Source organism: Liolophura sinensis, chromosome 1 (assembly GCF_032854445.1).
Source record: "Liolophura sinensis isolate JHLJ2023 chromosome 1, CUHK_Ljap_v2, whole genome shotgun sequence".
Lineage (NCBI taxonomy): Eukaryota > Metazoa > Mollusca > Polyplacophora > Chitonida > Chitonidae > Liolophura > Liolophura sinensis.
The window spans coordinates 41,204,609-41,214,533 of NC_088295.1; the positions used below are offsets into that span (position 1 = coordinate 41,204,609).

A 9,925-nucleotide genomic window follows, 5' to 3' on the forward strand; every position below is an offset into this window, starting at 1 on the left:
AAAACAGTTTCAGATAAAGAAGAAGAGTCACAGTTTATTGAAACACATTTGTCATTAAAACCTTGATTAGGAGGTGCAGTATAAAATTGAAATCGAGAACACAAATGTGAGAAAGATTGCCTCGGGCTGGCTAAAGCTTTGAGATATTGAGCTGGTGACAGAATATTTAAAATCCAGTTTTGCAAAGTGTCTTTGCGTTTTAAGTTTCACTTCAACATTGGCTTACCATGTTGCTAACTATCTTCAGTTAAACCTTTGGCGAGCAGCAGCTGAGTGAATGGTTTAAGTTTCAATTCAACATTGGCTTATCTCTCAATGTTGCTAACTATCTTCAGTTAAACCTTTGGCGAGCAGCAGCTGAGTGAATGGTTTAAGTTTCACTTCAACATTGGCTTATCTCTCCATGTTGCTAACTATCTTCAGTTAAACCTTTGGCGAGCAGCAGCTGAGTGAATGGTTTAAGTTTCACTTCAACATTGGCTTATCTCTCCATGTTGCTAACTATCTTCAGTTAAACCTTTGGCAAGCAGCAGCTGAGGGAATGGTAATCTGATTATACTCACCAGCACTCTTTTTCTGCATTTCAAAATGTTTACGTTTATAAAATCATGAGTGTTTGTCAACCATTATCCTGTAAAACAAATGAGTCTTTGTCCAAACCAACACTTTTAAGTCAAGGGTTATAGATTCCACAATTTTGGCTGTATGAATTGATCTTGAGTACGACAAGTGAAATCACTCGTGCAAATGAACACGTGGTTAATTTTTACCTGACTTGGGTTTTATCTTACAGCCACTTCACCGAGCGTTGTGTTAGACTGCAAGAACATCACAGAGCTGGATTATAGTGCTGTCCAGGTGAGTGTATGATGAACTCACAGGAAAGTTAATGTATTCGTTTTAAACGTTACATCTATTACTATCTATTATTAATTTATTTTGTATTTTACTGACGATGTACTGACAAGGACATATTATATATACACGTGCAGCGCCTGTTTGTGACCTCATATTGCTTATGGATTATTTACCACATTACACGTAAAATTTAGCATTTTTAAAATGACACAGTTTGCTTGCTTTTGAGTTACTCATCTACCGCATAGGTCGCATAATTTTTTTGTTTTTTTTTTGTTTGTTTGAATAATTTCCTGTCAGAAAAATTTCACCATTGGCATCAAAAGTATGATTTTAAAGCTTTTAGGATCTTCTGAAAGCTCATTTGTACATATCAAACTTTAGGTGAAATATGGTACGGAGTTGTTTTTTTTAGTATTTGAAACTGCATTTCCTTGGCAAATCACCCTGCAAGTGTAAAGGCTATCACAGGTTGTCAAAATCTCTGTGTATATCCCGTAGTCTGTTTTTTCAGGAATGTAGAAAGATATTATAAGGGCAGATGTGTCTGTTGCTTATGTTAGTGTTTAATGTATAATGGTATTACACACAACTTGTAATCTAATAACAGGGTCTCCTGCAATTACAATCGGACGTTGCTGAAATGGACAAAGTTTTGGTCCTGAAAAATTTGAAGGTATGTATGATGTATATGATTTGTTTATTCTACATTCCTTATATTACCAGTGAACATTTTGAAAGCTCATGTATGGTGTATTAAGGGCAAAGAAAACACTGAAATGAAGTACATACTAGGTGAAAGACAATTAAACCGGGTCCATGTAATAGTTTGATTTAATTTTTTAGAATTTTTCCAACTGAGTAGAGTTCTTTTAAAACTTCAGAATCCATGGTGATCTGTAGTGACCCAGAGAGTATCATTGACATCACATGAATACCTTGAAATAGTTCGTTTCAAGGCCGATTGTGTATGCAATTAAAACGTTGAAAGTGGTAAAAACCTGATGTGACATCACTGGTCCCAATATGGCCAGAAGAAGCATGCAGAGAGTCCAAAGTTCTAAATGCATTTTTCCAGGATTGAACAATTTCTAAACAAGTCAATCCAACTATTTTTGTGGACAATTTTTAATGGGTGTCACCTGACATATTCTTTATGTTAATATTTTCTTTAAAAGTTTTATAGTCTGTGATAAAAAAAAATCAGTGGAAAGGTAAGGGAAGAAACCCCAATACTACAGGAAAGTAGCTTTGGGTGGATCAAGGGAGCTAATTGTCAAAGCTGTCTCCCTTAATCCCCATGCTCAACATTGCGGTGAGCTTTCATCTTATCTTCTGGAAAATGGAATTCAGATGAAGTGTTACTTAATCACTCGATATTTCTTCCTTTGCTTCTGACTTAACTTGTTTTAATTTATTTTCAGCCGTCTTTGCGAAGAAAACTGGAAACTGCAGGAATGAAAGACTTTCAGTATTTTGAGGGTGAGGATGATGGAAAGGTTAATGGTGAGTTTGGACAAAATTTGATAATGAAATGTATTGTTTCAACATTTATGGAGCACACTAGCCCAAGTTTTATCTCTTACACAAACATATGTTACCTGGAAATATTGATCTTATTATGATTATAAAACAATCTTTAAACAACCATAAATAATGTACTTATCACCTTTCATGTTTGGCCTCTTTTTTAAGTTTGTCTGTGTTTACATTTTGCAGGAGATTCCACTTTGAAGATCAGTGAACTGCCACACAGCATTTCTGTGTCAGTGGAAGAAGAAGAAAACACAACTAAACTATAGCACTCGTCTTTACCTCTGTACACAGCACATAGTACTTACCTCCCTTTTTGTACTCTTTCATCTTTGATACAGACTGCTGAATTTAATCCTGTCCACTGTATTTGTGAAGTACCAGATATATGGTAGTCATGGAATGATTTTGCAAATTCCGGAGTGAATATATGTCGTTAACTTTCTTTGTAAAAGATTAAAAGGTTGTAATGTGGCAGGTTTTGGATATCATGATATTTATTGTTAATCATTTTATGCAAAGGAAGCAATGTATAACTTGTGTTCACATCACTTATTACATTGTCATTGATTACAGACTTATTTTAGATAAGACAACAGCTATTAGCTGTCTAAAAGCTATGAAAAAAGTTGTTTAAATTGTTTTTAACCAAAAATGAAATGGCTTTAATGAAATTTTTACATATCCATTGATCTGTTTGCCAGAATTTAAGCAGTGATGCTTAAAAATGTTCCATCACAGTGTAGAGCTTTGCCTGAGCAAGCACAACTGATTACAGTAAAGCTTTAATATTGCTTTTATTGATTTAGCCGATGTTAAAATGATGGCAATGTTAACAAATCTCCTCTCATATTGGTGTGAAGTTGAAAGAATGGTTGTGATGCTTGCTGATGCACTGCAAAGCTAAACTACTGATAGTAAGTCTAACTTGACATCACAGTGAATAAAAATTATTAAAGTATGCACACTAGGGGATATTAGATTGGGTAAAAATCAGTAACATATCGGCTGGGCCATTGTATATGCAACTTTTAATCGTGTTTGTTTTTTCTTGTATATATAGATATATCTATACACAACTTACAGGGAACATGAAATACAAAAATTGAGACATTTGAAATGAGCCATTGATTTTAACTCAGATGCACGTGCATGCACTGCCCGGTTTCCTCCCACCATAATGCTGGCTGCCATCGTATAAGTGAAATATTCATGACTACGGCGTAAAACACCAATCAAATAAATAAATAAATAAGAAATCTGTTCTTGAAATACTTATTTGCATATTATTGGTTAATGGAATAATTTTACAAAATAAGTTAAGAATTTACAAATCCTATATATTAAGTAGGTTTTATTAAAGATGACATGCTTTCAGTTCAGGTGTACATCCATCAGTAAGTCACTGAAAAACATGCATGTTAACATATTTCTTTTATGAGAGAAAAAAATGCATGCCCTTTCTGGATTAGTGGGAGATAACTTTTAACTCACTACATGATTCTTCTGCCATGCAGTAACAAAAATTAGCATGGCTATAGGAATCTTATACTTCTATATCTAATATTTCTGTCCAGCATCAAAATCCAGTCTGAGTATCCTCTACATGCAAACCACTCATCTGCCAGTAGCCTGTCGTTTGTGTGGGATTGTTAATTTTGGTGGGTTACTTCATGGACTAAAATAACAACAAATATTTCTACTGATCTTGTACTATCTCAGAGTTTGCAGACTTTGTCAAGTTTGTTCCGAGTAAGCAGGATACCACCACGTCCAGCTTTTATTCTGTTTACATAATACTCTGCATATGCCATAATCCTACTCTATTATATGTGCTCTCTATAATCTATTTTACCAGAATATACAATATATTTACCAAGTGTCAAGTTAGCTTTTGTTATACGGGACATATAACTTTCTTTTGTCTTCATATATATCTCTGCCATCCATATTTTTTGTGCACTATCATTTGTGTGTTGTTGTAATAGTGTTCAAACAATCTGTCCCTTACTCATAATACTTACTAATAACTTCATAATGTGAATCTGAAAATTTGAAAAAAGCTTTGCTTGCCATATATACTGCTGATGAAAGTCTTCCGTAGCATTTAGATAAAGCGTTTTTTTAAATTATATACAGTAACATTGGCCCTATTTATATATACAGTAACTGTTGATGATATTGGTAGTTAACAGACTGAATGATTGAAAATTCGTGTACAGTCAATGTGTTACATTGTATGTTTAGCTATAAGGGAATATTCCATACGCAGACCAGTTTTTCTGGTTTTCTGGAATGGGACATATTTCGTGATCCACATAGCTGAGAGTATGGGTCCTCCCTTAGCTATCTTCTTGTCAGGGTTACCTGTTTACTATCCTTTTAGCATAGAGCATCTTCCCTCTACAGATGCAGCCTGCACTAACTTTTTTGAATTGTTGTCAATGGTGACGTACATGATGATTTCTACATCTTAGCGTATCCTCATGTCGCTAATTATTCCTTCCTCCACTTTTCTTGTTGTCAGGGGTACCATCGTCTTAACCTCAGATGCAGCCTTTATACTCAGCCTTTAATGTTTCCCCAGGGTTATCTAAGAGATTATTATGTTCATAGCCTAGAGAATGCTCCCTTCGTTATAAACTTACCTTGTTTCCATGGTTTTTCTGTTTGATGAACCACACAGTATAGACTGCCCTCTGACTAACAGATCACGTTATGTACTCACCTATTACTTAGCAGTCCCTCATTCTGCAGTATTTCATCCAGAAAATGTTTCTTCTCTGCACATATTTTTACTCACTTTGAATTTCTTGTATATTTGATGACCAATTCAAGATTATACATTCTTTTTACTATGCTTTAATATGAGTATTGAATCTATGTGATGGAAGAATTAGTATTATGAAGTATACAGCTCACTGCTGAGAATTGCTTGTGTGTGATTTGTTATGAGGATAACAAAATTGAGATTAGAGCAGTTATTTCTAATTAATACCACATTTCACTGTAATCTGACTGAACTTTTATTGAGGTGGCATGATCATTCAATCATTCAGTTTTGACAAAGGCTTTTTTTTTTTTGTTTAGATGACTTTACAATTGTAGATTGTGAAGTCTGCGGCATTCTTGTCTTCCCTCTAGTACACTTGCTTTGTATCACTGGTGCTTTTAGACATGCTTGGCATTAAACCTTGCAAGATACGACTACTCATGTTCATTTTTTTGACAGATCGCTGGTGAATATTTCATTGAGCAGACTTCTTAGCATTGATGTATATGATATATTAAGTGTCTATTGCACTCGGAATTTGGCACATCCAGGTGTGTAAAGGGGAATGCATGTGCCGAAAGTATGTTTATGCTTTCTGACATTAATTCCTGTCTCACACTTAACCTTGGTGGTAATGAAGATGTCTGCCTGCGATTTGCTAGTGATGAGGACAATGCACTGTGGGGAGTTTGATGGTGCATTTCATTTGATAGTGAAATATATAATCAGTGGTAGTAATTGCATGGAGTTATTCAGAAGGCATTGTACTTCCAATTATGTTTTTGTGCAACATGGCACATTGTTTGGCTAATTTTGCAATGGATGTTACACTACATTAAAAAATATTTAACTCCACGTTGAAATCCAGTGGTACTGGTCTGTTAAAGTGGTATAGTTTGTTACGTGTCTCGTATTTACTACATTTGGTATAAAGTAATTTTTTATGCTGTTGATTCCGGTGAAGACATAAGAATAATTGATCCCTAAAAAATTTGGCTGGTGAGAATGCATTTGAATGTCTTTTTGCCGTTTGAGGAAGATTTTTTTTAACCCTTAGTCTTACAGTGGTAATCACAAAACTTAATTTATAATTTGGATTGTACTGTTTTATTCCATATTATGTGAAAGATAAGTTTGAAGTATTTGAATATTCATTATTCAAAGTAGAAATAATAAAGCTTTAAAATCTTACCACAGTGATGACTTACAAAAAGTTTTTAACTTTTATGGAATGTGATGTGTAAATTAAATTATGTTAGTGTTAAGCTTCTGTGAATCTGTTAAGTTTGCTGTATTTTTTATTTGTTAATTTATCAAACTTTTATGTGACAGAATTCCAAGCTCCATTCCAAGTAAAACAAACTCTGATCATTTGAAAAACCCTGTGATTTTACTCTTCATGTGTAGATTGGAGAGTTGTTTGTTGCCTTTAAAGGCCATTGACTTTATTAATAAAAATGTATACATGCTTTTTTTGATGGTTACTGTATCTGTTCGCTCTTTCGTTGTGAACTACATAAAGGTTGTATTAAATAACGGGAATGAAGGGTTACACATTTAATTGTGCTTAACTGAAATACTTATACATGTATTATATACTTGACCAATTGGGATCAGGGGCCTGTATAAAACTTTATGTATATCAATGCCTTAGAATCTGAGAAAACATTGTAGTATTTATAAATATTGCCATGTCTGTGGGAACATTGTAGGAGTTATAAATATTGCCATGTCTGTGGAAACATTGTAGGAGTTATAAATATTGCCATGTCTGTGGAAACTTTGTAGGAGTTATAAATATTGCCAAGTGGGTGAGAACATTGTAGGAGTTATTAATATTGCAATGTATTACAGCAATAAATTGAGTTTATAACTTTATAGGCCTTTATATGTTTTACATTGTTATCCCAAGAACAGCCTAAGCCTATAGACATGTACAGGAGGACTACAAGTTGAATAAATATATAATTTATTGTGTTTTACAGTTCTAACTTGTACTCTATGCCTGTGGAGAAATGTACATCGGGTAAAACAGAAGTGATATTTACTTCAGTTAGCTGATGTGTGTAGATCATGGCAAGGTTTTATCAACAACAGTTAGCCATTTCATGTATTTCCAGGGGACCAAAATTCTACTAATGCCTGTACACTTGGCTTTAATACGTTGACATTTTTATCAACTGTGATGATCTTATAATGTAATGTACTTCCTAATGTTGCCTGTTATAAGAAGGATGATTTATAAAGTTCCAGAATGGTGATGGATTTTTGATTTATAGTCCTCTTTACATTGATATTTATATATAAACTCATTTACATTTCATATAATATCTATATACATATACACACATATTCAATCTGTTTGGGACATATGGGACAGGTGTTTTTTCATAATGGGATTTACTTGTATATTGTATACACATGAATGATGATTTTCTATCACATAATGGGGTTAGTGGTGCCAGCCTTCCATTTCTCTGCTGGCTATGTGTATGAACGAAATTGTGTTATTCTGTGCTTCTTCTGTTTTGGAGAAACAGCATTAGGTCTTTAATTTTGATTTTGCTGTTTGTGTGAACTTTCAATCTGTCCAACATTTTGGATTAAAACTTACATGTACTGTATTTTGTTTTTTCTTTGTTTTGTACAAGGTGTGTGTGTGTGTGGGGGGGGGGGGGTGTGCAGAGGATGTACACTGTATTTTTACATGTACTTGCCTTGACATTTTTCTGATTAAATTCAAAGTAATTTCTCTGTGTAACCTATTTACTGTGATGATTTTTTGTGTGTTTGATTTATTAGTGTATAATAAATAATGAAAATATACAAGACCCAACATTATTTAATATCAGCTAATAGTCAGCTTGGTCATCCATGCTGGGTATTTTAATCCTTTAACACAAAAATGTCAATTATGAAGTGACATCGGCAATATATTTGTGCCACAAGATTTTGAATATTTTATTTGTACGACAGGGGTATTGAATCAGCAGTATTGAGATACAGTTCTGTTAACTAGCTGCTTGGACCAAGGGAGATAAACCCGTATAATCTGTGATTTAGATTTCCCCCCAATTGAAATTAGTACTACATTGAGAAATAAACCATTGCTAACCGCTGTTCATTATTCAGTGTTTAAGTGAAAATGACCTGTACAAAGAGCTGTAACAACCTGATGCTGACCTCCCGTGGCTCATACAAAGCAATATACATTTTGTAAGGTCCTTGTTAACTGATTTACATTGTCTTGTTAAAGCATTGTGGTTTATAGATTGCTGAACTACACACTGCTGTAAGAGAGAGATTTCTCGTATTGTGTAATCTGGTCAGGAGGACCGAAGCAGCACTATTTTAACCTTTTAAATACCATTTTGATTTTTCCTTTGTATGGACAAAATGAAAATAAATCATTCCTTGTGTTAAAGAATAATGTTTTACACGTTTCTTTTTTTTCTTTCCCTACAATATGACTGCAGTACTACCGAAGTGGTGTTTAGCCATAATCTTTTTTTCATGTCAGTCATCAGTTTATGGTTGATCTCTGTAACTCGTTCTCATTTGCCTACGGATCAGGAAGACTAAATATTTTTTCAAGCTAAGGCTAATGAAACTAGATTCCTTGTGTCTCGTAAGAATATGTTTTGGAAAACTGGTGCAGGCAGGTGAACACCCTGTGAATGGGCTGGTGCAGAGACAAGGAATCAGCTGTCATTGGTTTAAAGTTCGCAAAAGCTAACAAAATTATGCTTGAAGTATTCATTATTATTACAGATTAAGAAGACACATTATTACAGTAGCATACATGGGAATCTCTGTCATCAATCTGCAGATGGTTGTGGGTTTCCTCTGGGTTCTGCCTGGTTACCGCCCACATAAGTTAAAACATTATTCAGCATGGCATAAGACACTAATCAAATAAATTACCGTTACAATGGTAGCACAAGGGTAGTCAGTCTTGTATTTTTTTTAGTTAAATAAATAACAAATAAAGCAAGCTTATGTGTAGCCAAAATTCTCATATATACTGAATGGAATATAAGATTTTAGGATCTAAATATTATCTTTTATTAGCCCAATATCCATGAGCACATATGTGCATATGCTGCATGTATTACGCATAAAATCGAGACTTGTATAAACTATTCCTACGTGCACCTGAACTGACAGGACGCTGACTGGCTGGCAGTGGAGATAAGAGTTACTGGGTTAAAGCATTCAACAATGGTCACCTTTAAGTGCACACGAAACAAATCCCGGTACCTAACATTCAGCTTAGCTCAGACCAATTTTGTATCCATTTGAGCTGATAAATTAAATGCATATGCTTGGTCTTTATTAGTGCCAATTAGATACACGTGATGGAAAAGATAAAATAATTTCCAAATTCCAAATCTACCTAATGTGTATTTGATCTCTGTTAGATCTGGGATGATTATATGATAGTCCCAGCTACATGTAGGTTAGATCTGTCAGCAGGTTGTAAGCGACAGAACGCTAGCACATATACTGGTGAAGGTATTTAGTTCACCCTGCACCTTGTTTCAGAAGCTGAATTTCTCTTGTCTCTTGGTGATGTTGATTTGGGAATAAAACGGTAGTCAGAATTTCCATGCTATGGCAACCTATAATTCTATTTATAGAAGCATGGTAATCAAATCACTGACGGAGATAGCCCTGCATGATTTTTCTTGCTGGTGCTCGCATAGTCATGGATAGTTCCCATTGACCCCTGAAGGAACCATCATAAAATTTCGTAGAATA

The 9,925-nt window shown here is 34.4% G+C and overlaps 1 protein-coding gene across 3 annotated transcripts in view; it reads left to right on the forward strand.

Moving 5' to 3' along the window:
• The window catches only part of LOC135468842 (sodium-independent sulfate anion transporter-like), a 53,936-nt gene extending 50,396 nt beyond the window's left edge, over positions 1–3,540 (forward strand). For all 3 annotated transcript variants that reach the window (XM_064747297.1, XM_064747306.1, XM_064747313.1), the window contains 4 exons: positions 794–858; positions 1,469–1,534; positions 2,283–2,364; positions 2,578–3,540. In XM_064747297.1, the coding sequence (XP_064603367.1) occupies positions 794–858; positions 1,469–1,534; positions 2,283–2,364; positions 2,578–2,660 (296 nt within the window). In that variant the 3' untranslated portion in view covers positions 2,661–3,540. The remainder of the gene's footprint in view (positions 1–793; positions 859–1,468; positions 1,535–2,282; positions 2,365–2,577) is intronic.
• The last annotated feature ends 6,385 nt before the right edge of the window (positions 3,541–9,925 follow it).